The 18,222-nt window shown below is 40.6% G+C and overlaps 1 protein-coding gene across 20 annotated transcripts in view; it reads left to right on the top strand.

Moving 5' to 3' along the window:
• Window positions 1-18,222, top strand: part of PTPRK (protein tyrosine phosphatase receptor type K) — a 576,479-nt gene that overhangs the window by 517,327 nt on the left and 40,930 nt on the right. For 18 of the 20 annotated variants that reach the window (XM_045008692.1, XM_045008693.1, XM_045008690.1 and 15 more), the window contains one exon: window positions 15,875-16,013. In XM_045008692.1, the coding sequence (XP_044864627.1) occupies window positions 15,875-16,013 (139 nt within the window). The remainder of the gene's footprint in view (window positions 1-15,874; window positions 16,014-18,222) is intronic. The other 2 variants (XM_045008691.1, XM_045008702.1) reach the window with 1 other exon arrangement.

The following is an 18,222-nucleotide window of genomic DNA, read 5'->3' as shown; positions in this document are numbered from 1 at the left end:
CATATGAATTCTTGAGTTGAGCCTTTCAGAAAAACACCAAATATCACAAGACTCATGATAAAATCCCATGAGTTGGCAACACAGAGCAACCAGTGCTTTGTCAGTACTATATCCTGTCTTGTAGCTGGACCGGGAAGGATCCAGGATACTGACAGCTGGTTTTGAAGACTGATTTTTGCTAGCTTATTGTTTAGCTTGTTTAGGGGGTTAAGCACTGTGTGGCAATTACAGGTCCCTGAGCCTAACATCAGCATGGGGGAAAACTGGTAGAAACTATAATGAAGAACAGAATTATCAGACATATAGATGAACGTTATTTGTTGGGGAAAAGTCAACACAACTTTTGTAAAGGGAAATCATGCCTCACCAATCTGCTAGAATTCTCTGAGGGTGTCATCAAGGATGTGGACAAAGGTGATCCAATGGTGCTTGTATTTTCAGAAAGCCTTTGATAGGTCTGTCACCAAAGGCTCTTAAGGAAACTAACAGGGAAGGTTGTGTCTTGGATCAGCAATGGGTTAAAAGATAGGAAACAAAGGGTAGGAATAAATGGTCAGTTTTCACAATGGACAGAACTAAACAGTGGCGTCTCCCAAGGATCTGTAATGTTCAGCTTATTCATTAATGATCTGGAAAAGGACTGAACAGTGAAGTGGCAAAGTTTGCAGGCAATAAAATTATTTAAGATAGTTAAGTCCAAAGCTGATTGTGAAAAGTTACAGGGGGAATCTCACAAAACTGGGTTACTGGGCAACAAAATGGCAGATAAAATTCAGTGTTGATAAATTAAAATAAATGGACATTGGAAAAAATAATCTCAACTACACATATATAAAGAAGGGTTCTAAATTAGCTGTTGCCACTCAAGAAAGAGATCTTGGAGTTATGTGTCGTACTCTGAAAACATCAGCTCAATGCACAGCAGCAGTCAGAATGGCTAACAGAATGTTAGGAACTCTTGGGGAAAGGATAGAAAAGACAGAAAATACCATAGTGCCACTATATAAATCCATGGTGCGCCCACATCTTGAATAGGGCATCCATTTCTGGTCGCCTCATCTCAAAAATTATACATTGGAATTGGAAAAGATTCAGAGAAGGGCAGCAAAGATGATCAAGGGTTTAGAACAGCTTCCATACGAGGAAAGACTAAAATGACTGGGACTGTTCAACTTAGAGATGATTATGGGCGGATATGATAGAGGTCTATAAAATCATGAATGGTGTGGGAAAAAAAGAACAGAAAAATGTTACTTACCCTTTCCCACAATACAAAAATCAGGGTCACCTGATGAAATTCACAGGCAGCGTGTTTAATATAAACAAGAGGAAATACTTTTTCTCACAATGTACAACTAACCTGAGGAACTCAGTGCTGTGGAATGTTGTGATGGTCAAAAGTATGAGTGGGTTCAAAAAAGAATAAGATAAGTTCATGGAGGATAGGTGCAACAATGGCTATCGGCCAAGATGGTCAGGGATGTAACCCTGGGTAACCCTAAACCTCTGACTGATAGAAGCCTGGAGTGGAAGGAGGAGTGGATCTCTCCAAATTTGTTTTGTTCTGTACAATCCCTCTGAAGCTCCTGTACTTGCCACTGTTGGAGACAGGATACTGGGCTAGATGACCATTGGTCTGACCCAGTATGGCAGTTTTTATGTTCTTATGTTTGTATATGGTAAGTTGCATGATCTCTATAACTAATCAGTGTTTCCTTTAGGATTGATCTGGTGATTATGTATTTTAGGATTTCCCTCCTCAAAGGGTGAGTTGCTGACAGTCTCCCTCAATAGGGGGATTCCTAGGTATTTTCTATTCTTAAACCATCTAGGCAGGTCAGGAGTCAGAGTTTCATGTAGTGGCCCTGATTACTGTCAGTGATTCCATGACAACTACTTGTTTGAATACTCTAAATTATTGGAAAGGAAGGCATTATATTTCTCCTCCTCCTCTTGGCTTGGTTTTTGTGTCTCCCGAGTCCATCCCAGGTGTGGGTAATCATGTCCTTGCTGCTGTGTTCCGGGATTGTGAGGGGGCAGTATGGATTTACAAAGCAATTTGCACTGCAAGGAAGTTCTCTGGGTTGTAACTTTGCACTCTTTATGGCAGAGGAGAGGTTAGCTGTCTTTTCTTCCTTCCGTGAAATTACATAGCTCTATAACAAGTTTGGAACACCGAGTTCAGGGTATTCCTTGCTGCCTGTAAATTCTTGCTTGTAATTTTTATAGGTGTTTAAATTGGTTGAAGTTATCCAATGAATATTACTTTCCGTAAAAATGGCAAAATGCAGCTGCATGCCTTTGACAGTAATAACATTTATTTTATGTGTACTGTATGCTCCTCTATATGAACAACAGAGATGATTAAAATGTATTTCTGTGGTAAAACAATTAAACATCTTGTATGGCATAATACATCATTTTCCTCTGACGTGGAATGACACTGAAACAGTTTCTGTTGTGTATGCCATGTACAAAGTGTTGCTTTTGTGATAAAGCATGTGTCATCGCCTATTTTCAGAGGTTTGAATACCAACTGTCAGTGTTAATTTTTGGGGTAATAAGTGATGTATAAGGCATTTCTAATGCTTGGGGGGGGGAGAATTTTACACAATATTATTTTTTTTAAAAAATTATCTGAATTGAAATTAACATTCCCTTTTTATTTACAAGTGAATTTTTAAGATTGCTATTCCTTTAGTTAAACAGCTTTGTTTTTCAAATCACAGTCTGACAGGTGATTATTTCAAAATGTGCTCTAATTGCCCAGATTTCTTTTCTGAAAGGTTAAAAGCATGGCTTTATTTCAAAAGGATTTACTGCACCCATTGTACATTTTTCATCTGAAATGTCATAATAATTTGAGCTTGTGGCCCTACTATCTAAGGGCAACATTAGCAATGACCTGGCTGACTTTAACAGTCTGTAGGGTCACTGATGTGCAAACTGATGAGTTGTAGAAGCTTGAGACCTGATGGCTCATAATGGCTTCAAAAGACAATTATGTCTAACAACTTGCTTTTTAAGAAGCCCAGGACGAAACCATTGCAGGAGTGTCCACATTTAGGCTTGGGAGATAATACTATGGATGCTACAAAAGTGCGTAATTATGTATTTACACAGTAGATCTTTAATTATTCCTTTCTGAGAGCTGTTCATTTACATTGTCGGTGCTCATCTTAATATAACTTTTTTTTTTTTTAACTATTATCAAGCCCTGCTTTCAGAAGCAGAAAGTGAATTTGACTGGTGTAGTGCGCATCTATAAAAGTGGGATTTGTATCACTCTTCGGGTCTGTACTAATTGAATGAGCTCCACATAATTGCACTCAAGAACCTGTTATCTGAAAGTATGATTTTAAAGCCACAAAAGCTATAATGAGTCTGATTCTGCACACACTTTGCATACAGAATTTCCCTTATTTTCGATGGGAGTTCTTAAACAAGAAGAGCCCTGACATTATGAAACAAGTATCTAATGTTTCTATCCAGCTCTCACTATTTTTATCATGTCTCACGATATTTAGTGATTTTCTTAATAGCTCAGCTTCTGAGTCGTGTGAATTTGTGAATCTCCATTTTCTTTCTCTAATTTATTTTTTAAAAAAAAGTCTCTTGCTCTTGTGGTTGGGGAGAAAATTTTGAAAATGTGACCCGAGTGTATTCTAAATGCTCAGTGAACAAAGGGCAAATAAAAAGAACCCCAAGGGTAATATATTTTTAATCTCATGATCTTTGGGGACCCAACTCACAAGTTTTGCTTGCTTGGAGTTGGCAATGTAGATCCATGGAATGCACTTCGACTGGATAAGCCCTACTGCAGTGTAAAATTTTGCTCGTTGAAACCCTACTAGACATGAGAATTCCAAAGCACAGTGCAAATCTGGCAGTGCCTGGTGACATGTTAGTATCCAGAATGTCTCCAAGCCTTTTCACAGCATGCTGCTTTTGCCTAGTGACATACCAAAAGATTATATTAGTGTGCTTACACCTTCCTATATAGTATGCTTTGTGCAATGGAATTGCAGAAACCTAACTCCACATTTAGCTGTTTTATTCAAAAACACGGTAGAGGCTGAACTGGAAGCTGACAGAGTCCCTCTAAGGCCTGATCTACACTGGGGCAGAGGCAGGAGTCTAAGTTACGCAACTTCAGCTACAAAAATAGTGTAGCTGGAGTCGATGTACTTAGAGCTACTTACCACGGTGTCTTCAATGCGGTAGGTCGACTGCTGCTGCTCCCCCATCAACTCCGCCTACGCTTCTCGCTCCGGTGGAGTACCGGAGTCGATGAAAGAGAGCTCGGCGGTCAATTTATCGCGTCTTCACTAGATGCGATAAATCGACCCCTGGTGGATCGATCGCTCCGTCATATGTGTAGTACAATATAAGGGAATTTCTAGGTAGGTCTCTCACTCCCACTTGGTATGGTATGCCCGCTTGCTTGCATTAGTTTTAAATATATAATAATGCATCAAGCACAAATGTTGCTAGGGGCATGCACATCATTTCAGAAAAAAACACAGTAATGGAGGGCCCAGCTGTTTCTCCGCATTCTCTGTGTATACAGATGTTGCTCTTTTTTCATGGAAATGGTGGTTAGCCATATCCATTGCACCACCCTTGTCTGGAGATTCACATGTGGGTAGGTAGGATGTGTGGGGCCAGGGTTTGGTAAAGAAGGGATGCTTTGTGTGCAACACACACACAAACAACCTCCGGAAGCTAGCAGTAACTTGCCCAGACGCTGTATTAACATTTTAGTACAGCCATCATTTAAAGAGGGCCTGGTCAGCAGCTGCTTGTCTGAAGAAGCCCCTGCAATGTTCTCCAGGAGACATAGGAAACACTGTATATAGGCTTTCTCTACAGTGATGGCCCTTCGGCTATAGTGCAGTGTTGTCCAACCTTTTTGGTATGAGGGCTGAACATGCTGTTTCAAAAAGGTCATGGGGGAGACTCCTTGGTGGGGAGCTAGCACTGCCCACAAGTATAGAGCTAGCACTGCCAGCTTCCACATCTCCTTCCCTATAGTCCTTGAAAAAGGAGTGTGAGTGGTCACAGCATGCTGCACTTTAGCTATCCCCAGCTAGCATATGGTCCCTTGGAAACCAAAACCAGCTGGCACAATGTAGGGCACCATACAAGGCGCTCTAACCTGGGCTGTGATAGAGAATCAAGGAACTAATACAAGAACTAGGGGTCACCAAATGAAATTAATAGGCAGCAGGCTTAAAAGAAATAAAAGGAAGTTCTTCTTCACGCAGCACACAGTCAACTTGTGGAACTCCTTACCTGAGGAGGTTGTGAAGGCTAGGACTATAACAATGTTTAAAAGGGAACTGGATAAATTCATAGTGGCTAAGTCCATAAATGGCTATTAGCCAGGATGGGTAAGGAATGGTGTCCCTAGCCTCTGTTCGTCAGAGGATGGAGATGGATGGCAGGAGAGAGATCACTTGATCATTGCCTGTTAGGTTCACTCCCTCTGGGGCACCTGGCATTGGCCACTGTCGGTAGACAGATACTGGGCTAGATGGACCTTTGGTCTGACCCGGTATGGCAATTCTTATGTTCTTATGTTCTTTAACTATAACTGCAGTTTCTCAGCTTCTCATCGTTCTCCTGTCCTGGGCTACCCTAATTCTTTGCTAGGCATTCCCCTAAGCTCGGGCAGAACCAGTTGAAATCTACTCCTCTGGGCTCCCACAGACCCTGGGCCCTCCCCATAGTAACGGGAACTATTCAGACACATTAGTTTAAAAATCTCATGGCACAGCTCAGGGATCACATTTTCAGTTCATTATTAAGGGGAGGAGGGATAGCTCAGTGGTTTGAGCATTGGCCTGCTAAACCCAGGGTTGTGAGTTCAATCCTTGAGGAGGCCATTTAGGGATCAGCACAAAAATCTGTTTGGGGATTGGTCCCGCTTTGACAGGGGGTTAGACTAGATGACCTCCTGAGGTCCCTTCCAACCCTGATATTCTATGATCAAATACAAATTTTCTTCTTAATATGGTTACCCATAAGGCCCATGATTTAGTCTTGAGGGCCACAGTTTAGGCACCTGTGCTCTACAGCAGTGGTTCCCAAACTTTAACAACCTGTGAACCCCTTTCACTAAAATGTCAATTCTCACAAACCCCTTCCTAAAAATGAATATTTCCAGGGATTATCTCCTTTACCTGAGTATAAATTATTAAAGCAGCAATCTTGGAAATATAAAATTTGTTTTTGACATGCCTATTATACACTATTTATTATTAATTATTATTTATCATTACAGTATTTTTATTACATTATGAAAACAACAACACTCTTCCAAGATCTCACTTTCATAGCTTGTATCACTTTGAATAAGCCTGTTTATAAGACAAGGCTCCTATGTTTCATCAAGGAGTATCAGATGTGAAACAGCATGAAGGTATTTAAGAAGCCAACTCAAAGAGTTCCTCCTACGCAAGCATTCAGGTCTTGAGCAGTCCAGGCAAACAACTCACGTTACAACAAAGCTTAAACTTGTTCTTCATCATAATTTTAAAAACAATACTAGCTGCCTATTTAATTTAAAAAAGAGCAAAAAAAAAACCCACCTCCCTTTCCATTTCTTATAAGGGGTCTTCAAGTTTAAATCTCCTCAGTGTGATAGATATGCTTGCTTTGATCTGCTTAGCTCTTGGAAGTCCAGGGGCTCCAGGCTGATGGCCCCATGCTGCCAGGAATCCCTAAGGACAGCTCTGTCTGCCATTAGGAATTTTTTTCCTGAGAACCCCCTGTAACATTTTGTGAATCCCCAGGGGTTCATGAACCCCAGTTTGGGAACCACTGCTCTACAGGGAAGGTTATTAAGCCCATGTTGATTAAGTGAACAAAAACCTCTCACCTTCCAGAAAGGCAAATAGTCTAACAATCTTTCATTCACCCAGGAAAGTCTTACAGAATACATGAGTCTTTCACACAGTATATGTGCATACAGAAGTCTACTGATACCTATTGTGCAACTGGATTACTTCAATTCCAGTACAACTTTGCTCAGGTGTTCTCAACAGACAGTTTCATAAACTTTTTACAGTAGTCAGGTAAAAGGAATCTTTCTTTATTAATGAATTTTTAAAGCTTTTTAAAATCTTCTTAATTGTATCAAGTATCAGAGGGGTAGCCGTGTTAGTCTGGATCTGTAAAAGCAGCAAAGAGTCCTGTGGCACCTTATAGACTAAGACGTATTGGAGCATGAGCTATCGTGGGTGAATACCCAGTTCGTCGGATGCATATGTATCCAACGAAGTGGGTATTCACAGTACTCTTTGCTGCTTAATTGTATCATTAATGTCACTCTGGAAAGTCAGTAACCAGAAAATAAAACTCAAATTGATAGAAAGCAGAGTGATTTTTCTGGTCAGATGATTAAAACATAGAGCAAGTCACTCTGAAAAAGAACTGCTCATAAGAAAAACTCGCTTGTATTTCTCACAGAACCCCCAGCCCCCACCCCCTGCCAATGATAGATTCACTTATTACCTGAGTTGTATGGAATACTAGTACTCTGATGTTACCCAATATTGGCTATTGAATCTATTCAGCCAAATTTTAGTTTTAATTAACAGTTTTATAATACAAGCATAAAATCATAGTGTAAAACAGTTTTTCTTGATCAAATACATCTGGACTTACTCATGGTACATAATTACACTACTACTGAGTAACATGATGAATACTCACAAAGTAATACAAATAAAAAATTAACATGTAAACAAGGCATAACATAAACAGCAGCTTCAGTCAAACACAAGGCACAGTATATCCCACTTCACAGAGCAGGAAAGCCTATCATAAAATGCCAAGAGTGTTAGAGGGTAAAAACAACAGGTTAAGAGGTTATATATACAATCTTGTACAAAATCTGTGGATTTAAAGCTGGCTTTTAGAAGGATGTCTGTTCACTAATAGTGTCAGATAAACCGCCTTGCAGATCCTACTTGCCTTTTCTACTTGAATAACTTTGTTTGACAGAGAGGAAAAATAATAATGATATTCCAATCACCATCTCCTTAGTAAGGGTAGGTGAATAGATTTCATGCCTAGTCTCATAAATTTTCTGACGATTGTGCAAGGTTACACGTAAATACTGAGCTCCAGAAGAAAGGAGAATACAGATAAAAGATGTACTATAACTGAATCTCATAGATGGTGATATCATTGAATTATTATAGTATCCAATGTACAGTTCCATTATGTAAATGGGTATTGAATTTTGAGATGATTTTGTTGAGTATGTAATAAAAATTAGTTTTTAAAAGAAGTTCAAAGTGACTACATTTATCAGAAATTTGAGGGAAAATGTCCTTCCTCTGCTATTGTCTGTAGAAGGAAAAGTTGCCACTCTCACCAACCAGTCAGGATCTCACCATTATTTAGGGCTTCTCTTCACTGCAGGCTAAATCGGTGCTGAGATCGATGCAGTGATGTCGATCTAGCGGGTCTGGTGAAGATGCTATAAGTTGATGGGAGAGCTCTCTTCTGTCAACTTCAGTATTTCACCTCCCTGAGAGGTGGAAGCTAAGTCGGCAGGAGAGAATCTCTCGCCGACATAGTACGGTGTAGACTCTGTGTTAGGTTGATGTAAGGTACGTCGCTTAGGGGGGGTGATTTTTTACACCCTTGACCAACGTAACTTATATCGACTTAAGCATCAGTGTAAGGCTAGGATTTAGACAGTTGCAACACTCTTAGTCAAATACAGTTCTGCTCACCATTGAAGTTCATGGCACTGCTTGCAAAAATAAGCTGAATAGGATTTCGCCCTTTGGTTGCTACAAGAAAATCAGCATTACAGAGGTGATTACATAAAGAAAGAATTATTGATAGAGGTGTTGCATCAACTGTAGATGGAACTGTGGAATGTAACTGCTGTTATTGTTGGTACCATATAGAAAACTAATGGGAGAAATCCAATAAGTGTGTTGGATCTAGTTTGTCCCTCATTCTCACTAGTGACTCTTGTGTGTGTGATAACTCATCTAAAAAAAATGCAGTCCCCTCCTTGTGGATCAGAAATAATGGGGGTAGGGTGAACAGTCCCCTTCCTTCAATTTCTTATGTGAGTAATATTTCTTCCAAGCAAATAACCCAATTGAAAGCAATGGGAATACCCTGTTTTAATAAAGATTTGCAGGATCTGGTCCAGAAATGTATAGTAAAACATATAAGATATTTAATGAAATTGTAAAAATGAGCATTGACAGGAATAAAGCTGATTAAAAGGATAAGATGAAAAATACACAGCCTAGTTTCCTATAATCATTACCCCATTACTAAATTGACTATAAAAAAATACAGGTTTCTCTTTAAAATTCTCACTACTTTTTCATCTGATCGGTCATCAGTATGAAAAGGGATTATAGGCACAGATTAATAAAAAGTAATTTTAAGAACTGGGTAAAAGGAGGTTTTTATACATTCAGTGAGTCTGGTAGATTTCAACCATATTAAGAAAAACAGAATCCCAAGACTTGTAATGTTTCAATATTTACAGTCAGCAAAGGCAAAAAATAGGGTTTTTTTAGTAGTAGAAAAATGTGTCAGTGCCAATGAGCACCAAAGAAGGTTTTATATTTTTACTGGCATTAAAACAAGAAATCCCCTCTCATGAAGAAATGGGAAAGAGATGTAAGGTGAAAAATTGATACAGAAGATTGTAAACAGATATGGAGAGTAGTTGTAAATCATGGGAAGAAAAAGGTCTCCTGTGTGAACATATTGGTTTAACCAAGGGGGACACATTAGTGCTGGAAAGAAACCCCTCAAATTGGAAAAACATTTTGAGCTGTATTTACCTTTTACGAATTCGTGAAAAATAAATAGCACTCTACCAAGGGTGACCAGATGTCCCATTTTTAAAGGAACAGTCCCATATTTAAACCCTCCTGCAGGTGTCCCAACTTTTTCTTAAAAATGGACAAATTGTCCTGTATTTTCTGTATTCTCCCCTGTCAGTTTTGGTGGGTCCTGCTGCTGGCTGGATCCCTGCTTGCCAGCCATCCGCCCACCAGCGGTGAGTGAGGGGGTCCAGTGACCGACAATGGGTGTGGGTGTGCAAGGCTGGTTGCGGCGTGAAGATGCAGCAAACCAGGCCAGCTGCTCCCCCTGCTGGTCCATCAGCGCAGCCTCTGCTGCATGCCGGCTCTTGGCCAGCCCTCCATCCTGTTCCCGGCCGGCGCTGGCTACAAGCTGCGGTGGCTGGTGAGTGTGGGCAGGCGCCACGCAGTGGCTGGTTACGTCGCCTCTGCTGCCCATCCATCAGCCCTTTACATGCTCCCCCTCTTGCTGTCCTCTCCCTGCTTCACACCTCCCTCCAGCCCCATGGCTCCTCCATCTCCCCCTGGTGGGGCATGTCCCACTCCCAGCGCTGTGTGGAGAACCAGCCCTTGGTCAGAGCACTCAGCTCACCAACAGCCTGGCCGGCAGGCTCCTTCCTTCCCCCACTGCTTCTGGCTGGGTCGGTGCCCCGAGAAAGCCTAAGACCCTCCAGCCCGGGGAGCTCGCCAGGAAGAGTCGAGCCCTGCATGTGCCAAAGCCCCACAGAGCGCTGGCACGAGGAAGCCTCTCCACCCCTCAGCTAAGCTCTGGAATGGTGGGGGGTAGGAGGGAGGAAGCGATTTCCAGCCTGTTCCCGCCCTGACTCTGCAGACTCCACAGCAGCCCCCCAGACAGGGGCTTAGCATCCTCTTCGCCCGCCCTTCCCAAGCCCTGGGTCCTGCCCCCAGGGAGCATGGGGCTGCTCCATCCCCTAGGCACCCTCCCCTGCCAAGCCACCTCTCTGGCCGCGTTCGCTGAAGCCCCTGCAGTCAGGTTCCTTGGGCCCTGGTGCACAATGCATCCTTAGGGCTGAACCCCTTCCTGTCCACACTGCACCGGGGGACAGGAAGCGGCTGGGTTATGTCAGTGGCCAGCAGCAGCCTGGAGGTCTTCGCTGTCTTTTGACACTATGTGGGCAGGAAGGGAAAAGCTGCTTCCAGCCACATGGGAGAGGAGAGAAGAGATGAGCTCTGCAAAGACACAGGGCCAGGTCATACCTTCCCCTCCATGGCTGGAAGTAGCTCCCATCCCTTCCCTCCTGCACAGTGCAGAAAAGCTGCTGCTGGCCACATTCTAGTGTGGACCCTTACAGAAATCTGAGGGGGCGGGGGTGCGAACCTACTTGCCTTCCCCCTCCCACCCCACGTGTTGTCTCAGAAAGACACATCGCCAGGTGCCAGGAGAGGTGGGTCCGTCCCAGGGGCCCTGGCAGGCACGGAGGTTGGAAAGCACCACGTGGGGAGGGTCGGTCAGTCACCCACCCTGTGTGTGTGTGTGCGTGTGATCCCTCCCCATGTGAACATTAAAGATAAGTAAGTAAATAAAAAGAATCCAACTCTGCAGTATTTCTTTTTAACAGGGGTTCAGTGAATTTGATGTCAATTTGAATGCTTATACTGCATAGTTCTGATTGATTGTCATTGAACTCACTTGAATACCAGTAATTTTACCAGGTGTCCCGTATTCAGAATAGGAAAATATGGTCACCCTCACTCTAGCACTCAGCAAGGTTAGTTTTCCATTTACTGATCCCTGATAAAAGTGAATATTATTGCCCTGTACCTCAGATGTGGTTGAGGCTGCTTTGTGCCACACCATGAACAGAATCTGACCCCAGAGCCACCAGATCCAGCCCAGGGAGGAACCACCCCAATGCAAGGGGGAATCTTACAGGGGTATATAGAAGGTTCAGACAGGACACCACATACTGTGACGATCCTCAGTTTCAGTTGTGGCCCCTTGCAGCATTAGCAGCCAGCAGGTGCTCTAATTTACACCACGGGGATTGACCCTGCACTCCAGGATTGCTGAAGTGCAATGGTGATCTTTATGACACACACACACACACACACACACACACACACACACACACACACACACACACACTCTCTCTCTCTCTCTCTCTCTCTCTCTCTCTCACTTCATTCAGACTCTAGGAGCTGGCCCCATGTGTTTTGTGAGACCCAAATTGTCACCTTTCTTTATACATTCCAATACATGGAAAACTTGTATAAGCAGTTACAGTAATTATGATGACAGATTGCACCCACACACATGCGCACAAATGACCTGTTAAATGAGTAATTGGACAATTGGATGCACATCATTATTAAGATGTGTACCTGAATTTCCTTTTTTTGTATATTATTATTTGTTCTTTGTCTGGATATATACATTTAGACCAGTAAAAGCTGAAAAAATTGACAGGTGTTGGAATAAAATAAATATGGAAACTGAACTCAAAGAATATTAAACATCTGCAGTTTTCCATTCTTTTTCCTAAAATTTAATTATCTGTTATATGCAATGGTTTTATTTAAACATTTACACCCTGTTATTTAAAAATATAATCCCTCTGAATTAGCCCACAATGTTATATAATTTGCACCAAAGAATACATATAATATTTATTGCTGGAAGAATATAGGGTAAAATCCTGGCCCTATAGTAGCCAGTGGGAGTTTTGGCATTGACTTCAGTGGGCCAGGATTGCACCCGTAGATTTTAAGCATTTTGGATAGAAAAGATTCAGCCTAGATATGTGCTTGATCTGTGACTTTTCAAAGTAATTTTTCTACTCCTTTTTTAAGAAAGGCTAATATCTAGTATATGGTCCCATTAGACAGTAGTCTTATTTCCTAGCATTATTGAAGTATAGAATGAGCATTATTGACCATTAGTTCAGGCTCTTTAATGTAAAAACAAAGTAAATGAACATGCAACAGATACCTACCTAGGCCTTGGCAGTTGTTCTAAAGGTTTGTACGGAGTGCCACATTTTGAACAGTTACAAGGACCTGAGCTCTGATATTTCTCATGGAATATAGCCAATAAAACACTGTCACCTAAGCCAGGAAAATAGTTAAACTCCTGAAGCAATCTTTTCGTCACATTGCTTGAGAAACGTTTATTTGCTGAGTTCGTATGGTGGCTTTTGAAAATGAGAACTGCATGGCTGATGAGATACTTTTAATGAAACTTAAGTAACAAACTTGGCATAAGGGTTATTATAATAGAAGTTAATATAACTGAGCTCTTGTTCTTTCTTTCCAGTCACTCTCTTCTGCCTCCTTTCTAAGTCACCATGAAAACACCACCATCCCCTCAGTGAATCAGGCTGATATTCTACCTATCATCTTTGATGCAGCTGTCTCTTTTGATGATCACATTCATGTCATGTCTAAACTTTTCTTCTTCTTCCTACACAAGAAGGCCTTTCCTTTCATTCTGCCCAGCGAAAACTTTTGTCCAGGCCCTCGTCATTGTGCATCTTGACTACTAAAACTTCTTCCTACCTACACATGACACAAGCCATCTTATCCCACTCCAATTGATTTTAAAAAAGCTGTTGTTATTAATCTCCTTTGCTTATTGCTCTGAATACATCTCCTCCCCCACTTCATGTCTCTCGTTGCGTCTCCCTTCTCCATTGCATCAATCACAAGACACTTCTCTTTACATTTAACACCGTACAGCTCTTAACCCTCCTTTGCCATCCCTCACATCCACTCTGCCAGAGGTGCCAGACTCCAATGCCCATTGATCCAATTTTCCCTCCGTCACCTTTGTGCTTTCTTCCCATGCCAACCCCTATGTCTAAGAGGAGGTCCCCATTAAACTCCATTAAAACACTACATTATCCTCTTTCAAGTCCATCCGTAAAACTCATCTTTGTTATGGTGCCCATAAAACATCAACAATGGCTAGGCAGCTAGTGTGCTGTGCTATTTATGCTAAATATGATTACTTTATTGGTATATTGTCACCCTGTCAGGGGTTGGGGGATTTCGGGTATGCTTCTGGCAGCAACCTCCTAGTGGTATTACTCCAGGTTATGTTGCCCAGCGGCAGGAGTCACTGGCCACGTTGTCCAACAGTGGGAGTCACTGGCTGGGGGTAAGAGAACCCGGGCCCTCCCTGCTCTATCAGGTTCAAACCCTGGGCCCAGTAAATAGTAGTTCAAAATGTGCGGCCTAGGGCATCAGGTGCCCCTATGCCTCCTCCCTGGGCCACTTTCTACCTCAGCTTCTGTTCCTCTGTTGGCATCACTGGTTCGCCTCTGGGTCCCTCCTGAAGTCCTCTCTGTCTGTGCTCCAGTGGGTCTTCCTCTCGTAGTCACCTCTTGTTGTCATTTACCTCTGTGATTGAAAGGTCTGGAGTGGCTTGGCGGTGAGGCCTTGGCCTAGCCACGTGGGGCTTCAGCAGCTTCTTGGCAGGAGCCTGCAACGTACAACTGCTCCCCTGGTCCTTACTGAGCTGATCTGCTCCATTTTAAACTCTGCCTCGCTACGAGCATGCCCACCAGGGGCGTCTGGGCCCAGAGCTGCTCCTTAACCCTTTTCTTTACCTGTGTGGGGTTTGTACACCCTCTCTCACATCCCCATCCACTTCCCCATTTGCTTTGTCCACTTGTTGCGTCTCATCAGAACTGTATGCCAAGACTGTAAGCTATTGTGCACCAAAACTGTTGATCCTTGTTATATATGTTCAACTCTTAGCACCTTTATCCCTCATTGGAGCTTCTAGGTGCTAAACAATGCAAGCAACAATAATAATAGTATAAGCAGTGGACAATAAATGTGTTCTTCTGTCTATCCAGCCATATTGTTTAGTCTTGTTTGTGTATGTAAATATGTATATTTGTATATTAGAGAAACAAGGTGCGTGAGGCAATACCTTTTATTGGACCAACTTCTGTTGGTGAAAGAGACAAGCTTTCGAGCTTATGCAGAGCTCTTCTTCAGATGTGAGTATATGAAGCCCACTAGTGAGTCAGTGTTGCAGATCTCCCTCTATGCCAGTCTGCAGAGGATATGGGTCCAGGATGACAAAATGATGAGGGAGGGGGCACTGCGCTAACCTGGTCTTGGGATGTATGCGCTTCGTAAGCAAGAGGAAGGAAAACTTGGATATGGGACTCAGGAGACTCAATTTTCTGTTCCTCCACAGATTTCCTTTGTGACCTTGGACAAGCATTTAATCTCTCAGTTCTCTATCACTACTTCACAGGCATGTTTTGAGGATAAATACATAAAAAGATGGTTAGGTCCTAAGATCCTGTGGCAATGGGGCCATATAAGATCGACAGGAAACTAGAACAGCATGAGGCATGGGGATGTGAATGAGGGAGGTCCTAATATTGCAAAAATATAACAATGGTTACATTAAAGTGTAGGAGATTATGAATTTCCATTTTTTATTTGAGGGATCTAGTAATAAATAATTTAAATCATCTAGTAAAAATTTATTTTGCTTTTTATTGTACAAAATTTAGATGGCAAAGTTAAGTTTGCATAAGTGTAAAATGGGCAGTGAGAGTGGAGGATATGACAATGCAAATCATGATCCTTCTAATATCCATTTTTAGGCACTTTTTGGGGTGTCTTTTGGTGGGGGGGAAATTGTTGTAAAGAAAGTATTATTGATTTTGGGTGTTAGCTGGAGTCCATAAAAACACATTTTCCCTCTGTTTTTTAATACTAGTGTTTGTTTTAAACTATATATATATGCATTTGTATATCAGGTGAATACTATGAATTACACACACACACACACACACACACACACACACACACACACACACTACAGCGTGTGTGATGTATCTGTAGAAGTTCACAGTATGTACATCACACATGCATGTGCATATATACACACACACACACACACAGTGTTTGTGCATGTGTTTGTGTACTGTATTAACAAAATGTAGAAACTGTCTTTAAAGAACTTTTAGCTCATGATAATTTTCCTGTCAGTGGTAATTATATGCTTTAAGTAACTTCTTTTTGGATTCATTTAGCAGCAGCAACAGAAGAACCAGAGGTGATTCCAGACCCAGCCAAGCAGACAGATCGTGTGGTGAAAATAGCAGGAATAAGTGCTGGAATTCTGGTATTCATCCTCCTCCTCCTAGTTGTCATATTAATTGTCAAAAAAAGGTAAGAATATTAAATTTTCCTGTCTCCTGTTTCTTCTATACTGAATAATCCAAGAATATTCTTTCACAGATCATTTCAGGGAAAGACAGTTGTCAGGACCAGTAGCTGAATAAAATATATATATTTCTGTTTTTGTACTAAATTTTGAGATACTGTATATGTAAATAAAATGAGGATTGCTGTCATTTTGAGGTCTAGTAGCTTTACTTTTTTGTTCTTTGTTTCTAAGTAGCTTTAATTTTAAAGTTGTAAAAGTATACAAGAGTGCATAAAAAAGATAACATTGAAATTCGTAGATTCTTTATTTATTTATTTTACCTTCCATATTGTAAACTCTGTAGAGATTTGTTTCCATATGAAGTCCTTATGAGTCCTTTGTTATAAATTATCTGACTTTTCTTGCAAAATATTTTTAAAATTTTTGATATATTTCGCTCCGTTCTTGTAAATCTAGAAAATAATATATATATTTTGCAAGAAAAGAAAAATATTTTCTATATATATATTTTAAATCACATTACATCATTATAAAATTATCTAGTGAGTCCTTAGTGCATGAATTTTTTATTTAAGAAAGTATTAATCTGAATGAAATTCAAGTGGTTTTAGTCCTTTTCATAGCCAGAAAACAAGCAATGGTGCCATCTTCTGGAATTATAAAATGATAACTCTCCACAGAAGGCTAATTTCATTTACAGAGTACTACAGTATACTACTCGTGCATTTTAAAAATATGCTTAACTTTTCAGTACTTTCAACTCTTAACCTCCGCATAAAATTTCATAATCTATTTCTATAAATTCTTAGTCAGAACATCTTAACTATTATTACAAACAATGAGTCCGTCATTCCCTCTTTTTTCCCTACACCCAATCCTTGACCCTGATCCCTTTCAGGATGCACAAACCAGCATGTTTTGCTTTGAATGAGATCTTTTTCTTCCAGAGGTTTGTGCATTGCAGTTTCCTTCCCCCGTCCCCCGCCCCGAATTCTTAACAAAGAATATATTTGTAAATGTTGCATATGTTAAACTGAAATGAAGTTTTCTATTATTTTTTAAAAGTAGAAAAACATTAAAATTGTGCCTAAGATCATACTATATGTTATAATTAATGGTTTCCATTAGATTTTTTTTAATTTATTGCCTCTTTACAATTACCCCTGGAGATATATAACTTGGAGAAGAAACGTCTGCATTAGAAACATTAGGTATGCTTATAGTATTCTGTGTTAGTTAGCTACATATGTGATTTCCCAAATAGTGCTTTCACTTCTCTCTGTTGTCTACCTCTGTGGCTGAGAATTATATGCATATACAAAAGAGCAAGTCATAATATTTTAAAAAGACATAAATTCTTCTTATTTTCTCTATTTATACAAATTTGTGAAGAGCAATATATAGATTTTTTTTCAACTTTCAGCAAGGAATTTTGCTTGATCTGTATTGCAAGATATATCGCTGGGACATATCTTTTCACCGTGGTCCCCTCATATTTGATACAAGATTGTATGTGACTAGCTCCCCATTATATATTGCCAGTCACTTCCAAACGGGATTGGCTAATCTTGCGGGTAAGAACTGCATAAAACTTCAAGGGGTGTGTGAAAACATTCATTAGCAGATGTGTTCATTCGTACATTCCGAGCCTTCCTGAACTCTTGCTTTCACTAGTTTTTAAATGAAGCTTTAATTCCTAATGTATTAAATAGCTTGATGAAGATAAATTAACAATGTCAGTAAAATGATACTTTAAAACTTTTCTCCCTGTATGAAACCCTGCAAGCAATAATATGTTAGAAGTTATACTTGATCATCTGTCTAAAAATGCATAATACATTAAAACTTATGTAACATTCTGTATTCAAAATAGGTGGGAAAATTAACCTATTTAATGAATCTTTAATGTTTGGTAATTTTTCACAATGATAGTTGATCTGTTGAATATATAATAGATCTTTCAGTTTTTTCCCCTCAGGAAAAGTGGACAATTTTTTAGATCAACTCTTAGTCAAGGTCACTTACAATAAATATATAAAACGTTAAGAGAATGGTATACACATACCTAAGTTAATTCAGTCCCTCTGGTGAATCAGGACAATTTGTATAATAAATCCATGAACAGATGGAACATCTTTCTCTCTCTCTCTCTCTTGCACACACATACACATACTCTTGCACATGCAAACACACATTTCAGTTAGGTTTGGT

This window comes from Mauremys mutica, chromosome 3 (assembly GCF_020497125.1).
Source record: "Mauremys mutica isolate MM-2020 ecotype Southern chromosome 3, ASM2049712v1, whole genome shotgun sequence".
NCBI lineage: Eukaryota > Metazoa > Chordata > Testudines > Geoemydidae > Mauremys > Mauremys mutica.
The sequence above is the reverse complement of the archived record's forward strand: the minus strand, read 5'-3'. Positions and strand labels throughout refer to the sequence as shown.